This window comes from Spermophilus citellus, assembly GCF_964194105.1.
Source record: "Spermophilus citellus genome assembly, chromosome: 10".
Lineage (NCBI taxonomy): Eukaryota > Metazoa > Chordata > Mammalia > Rodentia > Sciuridae > Spermophilus > Spermophilus citellus.
This window is the reverse complement of record NC_138197.1, coordinates 69,894,458-69,908,643: the sequence shown is the minus strand read 5'-3', so window position 1 is coordinate 69,908,643 and position 14,186 is coordinate 69,894,458. Positions and strand designations below refer to the sequence as shown.

At 37.5% G+C, this 14,186-nt stretch overlaps 1 protein-coding gene across 6 annotated transcripts in view; it reads left to right on the top strand.

The window, feature by feature from the left end:
• Nucleotides 1–14,186, top strand: part of LIMA1 (LIM domain and actin binding 1) — a 98,413-nt gene that overhangs the window by 70,067 nt on the left and 14,160 nt on the right. For 2 of the 6 annotated variants that reach the window (XM_081309076.1, XM_081309075.1), the window contains exons 5-8: nucleotides 2,049–2,133; nucleotides 3,739–3,887; nucleotides 8,382–8,489; nucleotides 12,787–12,871. In XM_081309076.1, the coding sequence (XP_081165202.1) occupies nucleotides 2,049–2,133; nucleotides 3,739–3,887; nucleotides 8,382–8,489; nucleotides 12,787–12,871 (427 nt within the window). Of the gene's footprint in view, nucleotides 1–2,048; nucleotides 2,134–3,729; nucleotides 3,888–7,956; nucleotides 7,977–8,381; nucleotides 8,490–12,786; nucleotides 12,872–14,186 lie in introns of those variants that run through there. The other 4 variants (XM_081309074.1, XM_081309073.1, XM_081309077.1 and 1 more) reach the window with 3 other exon arrangements.

The window sequence follows — 14,186 nt, the reverse complement described above, 5'->3', positions numbered from 1 at the left end:
AAACAAAAAATAAAAAGGGCTGGGGGTGTGGCTCAGTGGTTAAGCAATCCCTGCTATCAAAAAACAATAAGAGTAGATTCATTCTGGGCAGGGTGGCACACCTGTAATAACCAGATACTTGGGGAAACTGAAGCAGGAGGGTCACAAGTTTGAGGCCAGCCTAGGCAACTTAGCAAGACCCTATCTAAAAAAATAAGACTGAGGATATAACTCAGTGGTAGAGTGCCCCTGGATTCAATCCCCAGTACCACCAAAAAGAAAAAGAATTACTAGTATAATTAGCAAAGTTGATTGAAGATAAATTACATGTATACTGAATTTGTAAGAAACTATTCCTAATTGGTGTTGTACAAATTAATCCCTGGCTCTGATTTATTTATTTATTTATTTAGTTAGTTAGTTAGTTAGTTGTAGATGGACACAATGCCTTTATTTTATTTATTTATTTATTTATTTATTTATTTATTTATTTATTTATTTATTGTTATGTCGTGCTGAGGATTGAACCCAGTGCCTCACTTGTGCTAGGCAAGTGCTCTGCCACTGAGCCACAACCCCAGCTCCCTAGCTCTGGTTTCTGAAATATATGCTTTCTATCTTTAAGGAGAAGGGGAATGGTTAAAAAAAAAAATTATAGAAGTGATAGTAAATCTTCTTGATCTTCACCATTAAATTGATTAGTCCGATGAATTTAAAGATTTAATGACTTCTGTTAATGTTGAATTCAAAAGGTGCTCAATATTTTATCTCCTGTCATACTGACTTTCAACTGTCTTTCCTATTTCAGGTTATCTAGAAATAAACTGAGATTTGAATGATAGGATCAGGTTGAAGGCTATCATTCAAACTAAATAACCATGTTCCCTATGGGAATATTCTATGACACTAAGTGACTTTCTCTTGAGTTACATTTCCAGTCTTGAAAATTATAATTTTAGTTAGAGATCTACTCAAGATATGAGAGTTATAATATAGGGATTTTCAGGAGTCACAAAATAATTCATTCAACAATATGTACCATCCTCTTCTATAAAGAATTCTGGAAATATATGGATGAAAAAGCACAGACTCGGGCTGGGGTTGTGGCTCAGTGGTAGAGCGCTCGCCTAGCATGCATGAGGCCCTGGGTTCGATCCTCAACACCACATAAAAATAAATAAATAAACAAAATAAAGGTATTGTGTCTAACCAAAAAATAAAATAATAAAATAAAAAAAGCACAGACTCTATATCCTTAGTGAGTTTACAGGCCCATAGGATAGTCACACAACATCATGGTAAGCTTTGTACAGAAGTGTGATCAGACACCTTGAGAATACAGAAAGGACTACCACATTTATGTGGAAGAGATAGGTCAGACTTCATTTGCTTACACTGAATCTTAAAGGAACAGGCATTTGCTAGGCCCTAAGCAACTCAGTGAAACCCTGTCTCTAAAAGGGCTGGGGACGTGACTCAGTGGTTAAGCCCCCCTGGGATCAATCCCTGGTACAAAACTAATAATAATAATAATAAGGTAATCCAGTAGTCCAGGGGAAAGTTGATGAAGACATGACCAAGACAGAAGCAGCAGGGGTAAAGTGAGCAGGAGACAGGAAATAGTAGATGTCGCCATGAGGCCTTGGCAGTCAGGAGGGATATGTCACTGTTATCTGGGACGTGAGGATTTCCCTTCAATGACTATTTAAATTACATTGCTTGCTGGTATAACTGATTAGGCAGTAATCCTTAGCAGAAAGCATTACCTATATAGAATTACTTTTTTTTTTAACTCTAAGCACTTATGAAATGTAGAGCTTGATATTTATAATATTTTTTAAAAATCTTTGGAATGGGGCTGGGGATGTAGCTCTGTGGTAGAGCACTTGCCTGACATGTATGAGGCCCCCTGGATTCCATTCCCAGCACTGAAGAAGAAAAAAATCTATAGAATGTGAAAAAATATATAAAATCTAATCTCTTACGGATTATATTACTAAAAAAAATGACTTAAATATTTAATGAAGATATCCCATCTTCTATTCAAAGTGTATTTGTTTTCTATACAGATTCTTTGGGCCCAAAGCCGAAATACAGGTGGAAGGAGGATCTCTGAAAACAGCTATTCTTTGGATGACTTGGAAATAGGTCCAGGTAAGCAGAGTTCCTTATGTGTGATATCTTTTAGAGAGCATTTATTAGAAGTAATGACTTTTGGACCCAAGGCCAATGCTTCTAGAAGAAGAATAACACACAAATTAAAAGGAATTCTGTCAGGTACATTCGCAAATCTCATTGCTCTCTAAAGCTTTTCCTGTGCGAGTGTTTTTTGTTGTTGTTGTTTTGTTTAGTGGTACTGGGGATTGAACCCAGGGGTGCTTTACACTGAGTCACATCCCCAGCCCTTTTTATTTTTATTTTGAGACAGGATCTCACTAAATTGCTTAAGACTTACCTAAATTGCTTCAGGACTCACTAAATTGCTGAGGTTGGTCTTGAACTCATGGTCCTCCTGCCTCAGCCTCCCAAGTCACTGGGATTACAGGAGTGTGCTACTGCACCTGGCAGCTTTTTTGTGTTGTTGGGTTTTTTTTTTGTTTGTTTTTTTTTTTTTTTTTTTTTTGGTGGTGATACTAGGGATTGAACTCAGGGACACTTGACCACTGAGCCACATCCACAGCCCTTTTCTGTATTTTATTTAGAGACAGGGTCTCACTGAGTTGCTTAGCCGCTGGCTTTGAAATCTCGCCATTCTCCTGTCTCAGCCTCCTGAGCTGCTGGGTTTATAGGTGTGTGCCACCACGTCCACACTTGTCTTATGTTTTTAATCTATCCTTGTCAAAATGTGAGAACCAAAGGAAGCCTTTGAGGAATTACAAGTAAAATACTACTGACACTTTGGCTCCTCAGTTGTCTGGGACTTGAGGGCTTCAATAGATAGGCTGTATCACTTATAATCAAGATTGGTGATCCTGGGGCTGGAGATGTAGCTTAGTGGTAGAACATATGCTTAGCATAAGCAAGGCCCTAAATTTGATCCCTAGTACCTTTCTACCCACCAAAAAAGAAGATTGGTTTTCCTATGTTACTGTTGAAATTATTATGGTGCAGTTATCATGTTGAGGGAAGGGTATAAGCATTTCACACAAAAAAATTAATAAGCACAAGAAAATCATCAAACTTCTGGTAATCAAAGATATACAAATTAAAAGAGCATTGAGAGCTGGAAGTTCTGGCTCAGTGGTAGATTGCTCAACTGGCATGCCTGAGGCACTGGGTTCGATCCTCAGCACCACATAAAAATAAATAAAGTAAATGCATTGTGTCCATCTACAACTAAAGAAGAAAAAAACATTTTAAAAAAGAGAGCATTGAGATCTTCTATTTTTCCATATGTCAAATTAGCTAGAATTTTAAAATATACCATGCTTAATTATGGTAAAGCTTCTCCTCTTAGTGTTAAGAAAGTGAATGAATATTATAAATAACAGATATGTTTCTGATTTTCTTCTTTGTCCTTTTTAATTTTTTTTTAAGTTGTACATTTATACTTTATTTACTTTTATGTGGTCCTGAGGAGTGAACCCAGTCGCTCACACGTGCCAGGCAAGCGCTCTACCACTGAGCTACAACCTCAGCCCTTGTCCTTTTTAATAGAAGAAATTGACCTTTAGATTTCAGTAGCCCAAATGTAAAATTAGTAAACCACTGGAATCGCATGTTACCACCTAACAAAGCCTGTTGTTTATGTGCTTCCAGGTCAGTTGTCATCCTCTGCATTCAACTCAGAGAAAAATGAAAGTAAGCGAAACCTGGAACTCCCACGCCTCTCAGAAACCTCCATAAAGGATCGAATGGCCAAGTACCAGGCGGCTGTGTCCAAACAAAGTAGTTCAACCAACTATACGGTATGTGTTCTGAATCTCTCCTTCACTCGCTCCCCCAGCCTGTCACTGTCGCTGAACACTGGAACTAGGAAGTGTCTCCCAACCCTTAGGCCCTGATCCTTTCTCTGCCGCTAGTCAGTCTCTCTTCACATAAATCCTGCCCTCACTTCATTTGTAGTCTTTACTGTGTTCTAACGCTGACTTCATTCTTCTAGCTCTTTCACATTCATATTTTTTTGTATGATGTTACCAGTCAGTAATGTCACAGAGTTTTCCTCATTCTCCTAATGAATGTTTTCATTGTCATTGCCAAGAGGTATAGTTTTATTCATTTTAACAATAATATTTAGAGTTGTTTTTTTCTTAGTTGTTGATAAACCTTTATTTTATTTATTTATATGTGAGAATTGAACCCAGTGCCTCACATGCCAGGCAAGTGCACTATTGCTGAGCCACAACTCCAGCCCTAGAGTTGGTTTGTTTTTGATAGGAGGTTTCATTGTATTCCTCAGGCTGGACTTGCACTCTGGACTCAAGTGACCCTCCTGCCTCAGGCCTTCTGAGTAGCTGAGACAATAAGCATATACTACTATGCCTGGCTAACAGAAAAGATTTAACTTAATTTTATTTATTTATTTATTTGTATTGCCTGGAATCAAACCCAGGGCCTGGCACATGTTAGGCAAGTGGTCAAACATTGAGCTACATCTCTAACCTTTATTTATTTTTTTTAATATTTACTTTTTAGCTCTAGTTGGACACAATACTTTTATTTATTTATTTTTATGTGGTGCTGAGGATCAAACCCAGGCCCTCGCACATATGAGGAGAGTGCTCTACCACTGAGCCATAACCCCAGCCCCCTTATTTTGGTTTTTGAGGAAAGAAGAGATAATATTAAAGAGAAATAGCAGTGGCCGGGCACGGTGGCACATGCCTATAATCCCAGCAGCTTGGGAGGCTGAGGCAGGAGGATCGTGAGTTCAAAACCAGCCTCAACAAAAGCAAGGCACTAAGCAACTCAGTGAGACTCTTGTCTCTAAATAAAATACAAAATAGGGCTGGGGATGTGGCTTAGTGGTTGAGTGCTCCTGAGCTCCATTCCCAGTACTAAAAAAAAAAAAAAAAAAGAGAGAGAAAAAGAGATATATCAGTATTCAACATGAATGTAGATGTTTTATAATTTTTTATTTATGTAAGTCACACAACAAAATCATCATTTTATTATTATTATTATTATATTATTATTATTAACTAGGGATTGATCCCAGTTCTGCTTAATTACTGAGCAACATCCCCAATCCTTTTTTTCATTTTTTATTTTTTTGAGACAGTGTCTCACTAAGTTGCTTAGGGCCTTTCTAAGTTGCTAAGGCTAGCTTTGAACCCTCCTGCCTCAGCTGCCAAGCCTCTGGGATTACAGGCATGGGCCACCTCACCCAGCTAAAATCACCATTTTAAAGTATATATTTTAGCTGGGGGGTGGATGGCGCATGCCTGTAATCCCAGCAGTTTGGGAGGCTGAGGCAGGAGGATCACAGGTTCAAAGCCAACCTCAGCAACTTAGAGAGGCTATAAGCAACACAGTAAGACCCTATCTCAAGATAAAAAATAAGAAAGGGCTGGGGATGTGGCTCAGTAGTTGAGTGCCCTTGGGTCCAATCCCTGGTACAAAACAAAACAAAACAACATAAAAGAATAAAGTATACATTTAAGTAATTTTTTATTTATAAGGTTGTAAAATTATCACTACTGTCTAATTTCAGAATATTTTTGTCATTCCCTAAAGAAACCTTGTACTTTGTAGTTAATCCAAACCCCATCCCCAGTGCCCTAGCAACCACTAATCTACTTTTTGTCTTTATGAAACAGCCTATTCTAAACATTCCATAAAAATGAATCATACAGGGCTGGGATTGTGGCTCAGTGGTAGAGTGCTTACCTAGCAAGTATGAGGCCTTGGGTTCAATTCTCAGCACTGCATATAAATAAATTAAATAAAGGTCTATTGACAACTAAAAGAAATATTTAAAAAGAAAAAAATTAAAAGAATTATAAAATATATGGTTCACTTAATCTTTTTTTTTTAGTTGTAGATGGACACTATACCTTTATTTTGTTTATTTATTTATTTTTATGTGGTGCTGAGGATCAAACCCAGTGCCTCACACAAATGAGGCAAGCACTGTACCACTGAGCCACAAGTCCAGCCCCAGTCCACTTAGTCTTTAATCCTTATGATGTAATGATTTCCTGCGGAAGTAGAGTAGTGTATTTTAAAAAGGGGAGAAAAGACAGGAAAGATGACATCCTTAAAAAGCACAAAAATCTGATATTCCAGAGAGAATGAATGATCTTTTATTTTACATTTTCCTATGCTTAACTGGCAAATTGACACCACATAAGGGCTTAATTGAAATTGTTATTTTATTTTATTTTTTGTAAAGTAGTACTAGGGATTGATCCTTGGAGAACTTTACTCCTGAACCTTTTTATTTTTTATTTTGAGACAGGGTCTTTCTACGTTGCTGAAGTTGACCTTAACTTGCAATTCTCCTGCCTTAGCCTGATCCTGAGTAGCTGGGATTATAGTCACCCACCACCATGCCTGACTAAAGTTACTTTTTATATCCCATATGTTCATGTGTACCTACACCTACATATAGGTATAAACACATCCGTATTATTCTTTTTTCTTCTTTAATTTTTTAAGCATAAATGTTTTTCTTTCAGATTTTGCTCCTTCTAAAATTTGAAATTACAAACCATTCATCTATTGATGTCCAAATTTCTTAACAAACTCTGAGTAAATCAGTCATACTCACTTTCCCTTCATATTTTACATAATATCTATTCCAGGAGTTCAGTTTTCTTTTCCCCCTAATAATTAACTGTGTATTTCCAGTAGTATTGGTGGACTAATTCTCTGAGCAATGAATAATTTCATCTCAACTTCTTGCAGAAATTTTAATAAGAAGTAATGTGGAATTCCAGGCTCATTATTCATAGACAATGTGAATAATAAAGCAAATTTAGATGTCACTTAGAAGATAGATCAGGAGGTAGAGCAAATAGGTGATTTGGGAAGCTTACTTTGCTCCTTTAGAGGAGGTTGCTTCTTCTCTGTGTCCTCTTGCTGCAAACATTCCATCTAACTGATTCCATAAGTGAGAAAATCTATTCAGTGACTTTTTTTTCCCCCTCTTAATAGAGTTTTTACATTACAGTTTTCCTTCTCTGGAGATTTTAAGAGTTAGGAAGTCTTTAGATTTTTTTTATATATATATAATGAGATTGAACCAGAGGTGCTTTACCACTGAGCTACAAAACCAGCCCTTTTTTATTTTGAGATAGGGTCTTGATAAATTGTGGAGGCTGGCCTCAAACTTATAATCCTCCTACCTCAGCCTCCCATGTAACTGGGATTACAGGTGTGAGCCACCATGGCTGGCTCTAGGAGTTCTTGTGAGAAGTACATTTTATCTTGTCCCAAAAGAATTTCTCAGGCCCCTCACAGAATATGGTTGTTAGAAGGCCCATCTTCTCTGGCAGTAGCTGTGGAGGTATAGTTTTGAGATGGGGTCAGAAGTAAATAGGGTTGTCATGTTTTGTCTGCACCTCAAGAGCAGTGTGTCTTAATCTGGAATTCCAGACCTGAGTAAATCAGTCATACTCACTTTCCCTTCATTACTCTGGGTCCAAAAATTGCTGTTTCTTCCCATGCTTAAAGAATCACAGAGGTACTAGATTACTAAATTACTAGCAGACTAACAGTAGGAGATGTCTACATTCATCTGTCTCTGTGTTGATTTTAGATACAGCAGGTAATATTCTCAGAATATTAAAATGAACTTACCTGCTGGATATAGTAGGAAGGAAAAAACATGATTGTGTTTATTTCTTATGATTGTGTTAATGCATGCTTTTTTATTTTGAGGCTTTGATATGAGAAATAGAATAAAGTATGTCTTATATGAATTTTTTTGATAAATATGTTTTTGAAAGTCCCATAGAAAAAGGTTGTTTTATGTTATCATTAAATATAATTTCAGTTTTTATATGTATACATCATCCCTGTCTCTCTTTCCAGGCCGGGCATTTATATATATGGTCAGTATATTTTCTTAATTATTGGCACTTGGCATCTCCTTTCCCCTGCTCCAGAATGGTCCTTTCTGATAAAACTCACAAGCTTTGCATTTCCACAAGCTCTGCTGCTAGACGAGTGAATCACAAGAACATTGTGTGCCAGGGTGGTTTGTGTGTGTCCATGTCCGTGTGTCTGTATTCTAATTAGTGTCCAAATATTTAACTCTGAGGTATGTGTCCACACAGCTGCTTTTGTCATTTCACTAGTAAATGGGTTTTGCTTGTGAGAATTACGGGGTTGATTTGACCTGAAGCCTCTAAGAAGAATTTTTTAACATTCCAAGTTTATTTGAAAGATGTGCGATGAAGAGAATGGAATGGCAAGAATTTTTCTTTAAAAATTCACAAGTTATTTTTATTTTATAGAATGAGTTGAAAACCAGTGGTGGTGAAATCAAAACTCATAAATTGGAACAAAAGGAGAATGTGCCCCCAGGTCCTGAGGTCTGCATCTCCCATCAGGAGGGAGAAAAGGTAGGTTGAACAGTCTGATGTCCAGTTGCCAGGGGAGCATGTGTTCTGAATTAGATGCTTAAAATTAGAAACAACTCTAACTGTAGGCTGTAGAGTGTCTGGGAATTTGGTAGCAGCTGCCAGGACAGATTGTCATTTTTGCAGGCCACACAATTTCAGCAACTTATAGCTGACCAAATAATGAGCCTTCACTGGAAAATTCTTTTGCTCAGCAAATGCTCAGAGGGCATAGAACTAAAGTGATTTTTAAAACTCTGTTGGATTTTAAATGCTTGTATATTCTTAATTTAACTTCATACTTAACACATTTTGGGTAAGATTTCTTTTTTCTTTTAAAAATTTATTGGTTTATAATTTTTTTGTTGGTGTTTTGGGGGTATTTTTTGAAATATGCTATGTTGCCCATGTTGATCTCTAGCTCCTTCCTCCAAGTAAGTCTCTCTCAGCCTCCTAAATAACTGGAACTGCAGATGCATACCACCCCACTAACTTGTTTAACACACTTTATTCAAGAAAATACTATATTTTCTCCCAGGGTATTTTTGGTTTTTGGTTTTTGGTTTTTGCAGTGCTTGGTATCAAGATCTTGCACACAGTAGGCAAGAACCCTACCACTGAGCTACATCCCAGCCCTAACTCAAAAGTATTTTGAAAGCTAGTCACTATTCTAAGTATAGGAAAATACTGAGTTTAAAACTAAAGACAAACTATGTGGCCTTTATATGCAGGGAAACTAACAGAATGGGTGGGGGAGGTAACAGGTTGGCTACTGTAAAACAAATGTGATTGGTGCTATGAGAGAGTGTATAGGGCCATGCAAGCTCAGATGAAGGATACTTAACCTGAGTTCCTCAAGAAGGTTATATGTGAGCCAAATCTTGAAGAATATGCTGACATAGGCCAAGTGCATAAGGGAAAAGTAGAGTAAGAAAGGGAAGTGAAGGCAAACAACAGATTTGAAAAACAGAGATCATAGCTTGCTTAGGAGTTGCAGTCTAGTTGTCTTGACTTGAGCAATGTACATATAGGCAGGGGTAAGAGACAGATGGAGGACCAGGGAATGGTCTGGAAAAGCTTTATATGTCACCATTAAAGGTTTGGATTTGGCCAGGCACAGTAGTGCATGCCTGTAATCCCAGCAGTTTAGGAGGCTGAGTCAGGAGGACCATGAGTTCAAAGCCAGCCTTAGCAACTTAGCAAGGCCCTAAGCAACTCAGTGAGACCCTGTCTCAATAAAATACAAAAAAGGGTTGGGGATATGGCTCAGTAGTTAAGTGCCCCAGGTTCAATCCCTAGTACCAAAAAAAAAAAAAAAAAAAAGTCTTGATTTGGATGCAAACTGGGTGTGGTGGAACATGCCTGAATTCTCAGTTACTTAGGAGGTTGAGGCAAGAAGATGGCAAATTTGAGGCCAGTCTGGGCAATTTAACAAAACTATCTCAAAATAAAGCAAAAAAGGGGGGGGGGGTGCTGGGGAAGTGACTCAGTGGTAGGGCACTTGCCTAGCTTACATGAGGCCCTGGGTTCAATTCCAAGAATCTCATATACACACACACACACACACACACACACGACATGAAGTTTGAATATAATCAGGTAGCAACAGAAAGCCACTAAAAGACTTTAAGCAAACCATATTTGTATTTTATGTCCTAATTATTAGATGAATGGCTTAGTTGCAATAGGTAACAATTTATGCCAGATGAGTTTATCATATTTTTTTCCAAATCATTATCTAGACCGGCACCATGTGCATGCCTATAATCCCAGGGGCTCAAGAGGCTGAGACAGGAAGAGCTCGAATAAGACAAAATACTTGATATTCACATGTTACATGGTTATAAATTATAAAGTTGTCAAATAAATTGTGTACATCCTTACAACAGTGTGCTAAGGCATTAGTGTAGGTCACATGTCTGTGTCTTGTATCAAATGAGTTCTCTCCTTAAACTGCCTGGTTTCCCATATTTTAAATAGGTGATTATTTCTTAAGAACCTCAAGTAAGTATACTTGGAATTTTCCTTATACTCTATAAAAAAGAACATTTAAGAGAAAAATATTCCAGCATTGAGGTTCCTTCATTTTTACCCCAGGAGCATAGTTTGGAAAATAATGCTTGGGTTGTCCTTGTATGTGATCTTGTGCTTCCTTCTTGATTGTCTTCATGCTGATTTGAAACTGGAACTCTGGGTTGAACTGGAGGATCAGAACATTTTAATTAGAGCCTGAGAGGGCATTAGTGCAGCTGAATCACAAATCGGGGAGTAGGTGGGAAAGAAAGAGGATAAATTCAGCAGATATTCTTCAAGTATTTACTGCAGGTTTATAAGCTATTGGCTGCTGTTAAGTCAGCAAAAAATTTCAGAGCCACAGCTATCCTTTTGGCTGCATGCCTAGTTTTTGTTAAATAGTACCTAAAGCCTATTTGAACTTTGTCTTGCTCCAAAAGAACATTAATGCTAGGGTGAACTTTCTTGAAATGGAATATTTTGTCAAGATATTTTTCTTCCCTTTCTCCTCTTGCAAATGAATTTGTGCTTTCCTATAATGAAATGTTTGAACAAAATCTCATGTGCTTCTGCCTGGAAGTTCCTGCAGTGAAGTCATCTGGTTGGCCATGTGCAATGATGTCATTCTTGGCACTAGGTATACCCCACAGGTTCAAGGTGACCAAATTAGAGGTGAAAGAAAAACATCCTAGAATGGATGAACCTACTAAGCAAGAGTTGAAGAGTGTTTTATAGCCATTGCACAGCTTTCAAAAAATTATTTCATATCATTGAATGAAATAATGTATGTAAAGTGATCAGTCCAATACCTGGTACAGAGTAAACACTCAGTAAATGTCAGCTGTCATGCTGGTTTGTTTTATGCCTTGTCAAAATTCTTGTAATGAAATGAGAGTAGAAAAAACAACCCTGCTGGGGCTGGAGTTGTGGCTCAGCTGTAGAGTCCTTGCCTAGCATGTGCAAGGCCCTGGGTTCGATCCTCAGCACCACATAAAAATAAATAAATAAAATAAAGGTATTGTGTCCAACTATAACTAAAAAATAAATATTAAAAAACAATACCAGGGGCTGGGGTTGTGGCTCAGTGATAGAGTGCTCACCAAGCACACATGAGGCACTGGGTTCAAAACTCACCACCACATAAAAATGAAATAAAGCTATTGTGTCCACCTACAACTAAAAAAATTAATATTTTTTTAAAAAACCCTGCTGATGTTCAAGTATAGGTCCACCAACAACTTAATCTCCATTGTAAATTTATTCAGTACTTTAGAAATCCTGATATAAACACTTAGTATTACCAATAAAATCCAATGTCTGAATGAATCAATATTACTTGAAGAATGTACATTGGCTCACCTGTTGACCCTTCAAGATTTGGGATGTGGAAGGGATCCTGGAAAGGCCTAGGGGCCAGTAAAAATCAGAGAGAGATTAGTAGAGAGTACTTTTATTTAAATTTGATCTGAGGAAAAGATATACACCTGATACATAAGAATCTGCCATTTTGTTAAACACTGCCATTTTGAGACTGGGCTTTTTAAATGCCTTTTTAAGAAACTAACTTTGAAAATAATAGTAGGGGTAAATTTGTTTTTTAGTTATCAAAAGGTCTTCAGTTATGGGCAAGTTTCTTTCAGTGGAATGCGTTTGGTTGAGAATTGGCAATTAGGAAAATAAAAGAACAAGAATGGTTCCTGGCAGGGCTTGGTGGTCCACACCTGTAATTCCAGTGACTCAGGAGGCTGAGGCAGGATTTCAAGTTCCAGGCCTCACTAAGTTACTGAACTTAATGAGACCCTGTCTCAAAATAAATAAATTAAAAAGGATGGAGATGTAGCTCAGTGGTTAAGCCCCTCAGATTTCAATAACTAAGTACAAAAAAAAAAAAAAAAGTTCTCGTATTTAAATACTTTATCTTGCCTAGATTGTATTAGGTTATATAGAGAAGAGCTTTGCTTTCCTTGACATAGGAGTTTTTGTTTTGCTTGTTTTTTGAGAGTGGAATGATGTGGTTTAGAAGTTCTTTTATAAAGGGAGATGAGGCACACTTTTGGCAGTTGAGTGCAGTATGTTTCTCGAGTTACTCTGTAATTGAGAGGCATGTTAATATCCTCATAAAAGACATTTTGCTGCCTCTTGTTTAAATGCTCAGCTGTTCTGGTGCCCGTTATTTCCCCAGGCAGCCAGTGACTGACTGGAGTCAGCAGGTTTTTATGGCATTAACAGCAGTTTGCTCTTTTATTTTTAATGTGATTCTTAATCCCTCTTCCCACTTTTTTTGTAGGCTTCTACAACTGAGAATAGCCTGACAGTCCATTCCACCCCTGCCGAAGATGACTCTCGTAAACATTTGCCTTTAGCTCTTGAAGGTAAGTTCTTACTTCTCCACACATATTTGGTTCAGAGGTGTCCCCATTACTGTTAATGTTGAGAAAGTAATGTACTAAATCCAACAATTTAGCCAATGAAATCTTCCTCTTGGTTTTAAGGAATGGTGCTGGGCTGGAGATGTAGCTCAGTGGCAGAACACTTTCTTAGCATGCATGAAGCCCTGGGTTCAGTCCCCAGCTTGGGGAATGGTGCTTGGATACACTTAACACATTTCATGGCTTAGGGAGCAGTTGAATTCAATTAAATATGGTTATCTTGAAACAAATACCTTTGATACTTTGCTCACCAAACTTATCCTATCTTTTGTACTAAACCCTTTCAGGCTTAAGGCTGTGTAAACTAATTTTTAAGTTTTATTTTAATAGAGGTGTGTCCAAGAAGTATTTTATTTACTTATAGGGATAAAAACTGGTAGTTGAGGGGCTGGGGATGTGGCTCAAGCGGTAGTGCGCTCGCCTGGCATGCGTGCTGCCCGGGTTCGATCCTCAGCACCACATACAAAGATGTTGTGTCCGCCGAGAACTAAAAAATAAATATTAAAAAATTCTCTCTCTCTCTCTCTCTCTCTCTCTCTTTCCACTCTCTCTTAAAAAAAAAAAAAAAACTGGTAGTTGAGTAACCTCTTTAGTCTATAGGGTTTTTTGTTTGTTTTGTTTTGTTAGTTTATTTTACATTTATGTGGTGCTGAGGATCAAACCCAGTGCCTCATGCATGGTAGGCGAGCCCTCTACCACTGAGCCACAATCCCAGCCCCATAGGCTGTAGGGGTTTTAATGCTGGTGCTAAAGTTTGTCATCATAAAATCTTGTTTTGGACTTTTTTTAAGCTTAGTTTATCCCAAAGACAAAAATGTTTGGACTTTTAATTTTACTATGCCCACTTTTGATTCTGATTTTTAACATGTCATTTAAAAATACATGTGGATCTTAAGACAGAGTCTTGCAAGGTTGCTTAGGGCCTCATTGAATTGCCAAGGCTGTCCTTGAACTTACAATCCTCTTACCTTAGTTTCTCAAGTTGTTTGGATTCCAGGTATGTGCTATTGCACCTGGCAAAAAAAAAAAAAAAAGGACTTCAGTGAAAAAATAAAGTAGAAGTATGAGTTAAACAGATCTTTAATAAACCCTACCTTAATATTTCAGAACAAACTTAACCGATTGAATCCAGGAACATTCCTTTTGCAATTATTTTGCTTGGACTAGAAATATTTCTGACTAGGTTGGAAAAACTTTTTTTGAAAAATAAGCTGTAATCTTTTAGTACTTTGTTGACTAAATACTAGATTTTTAAGGA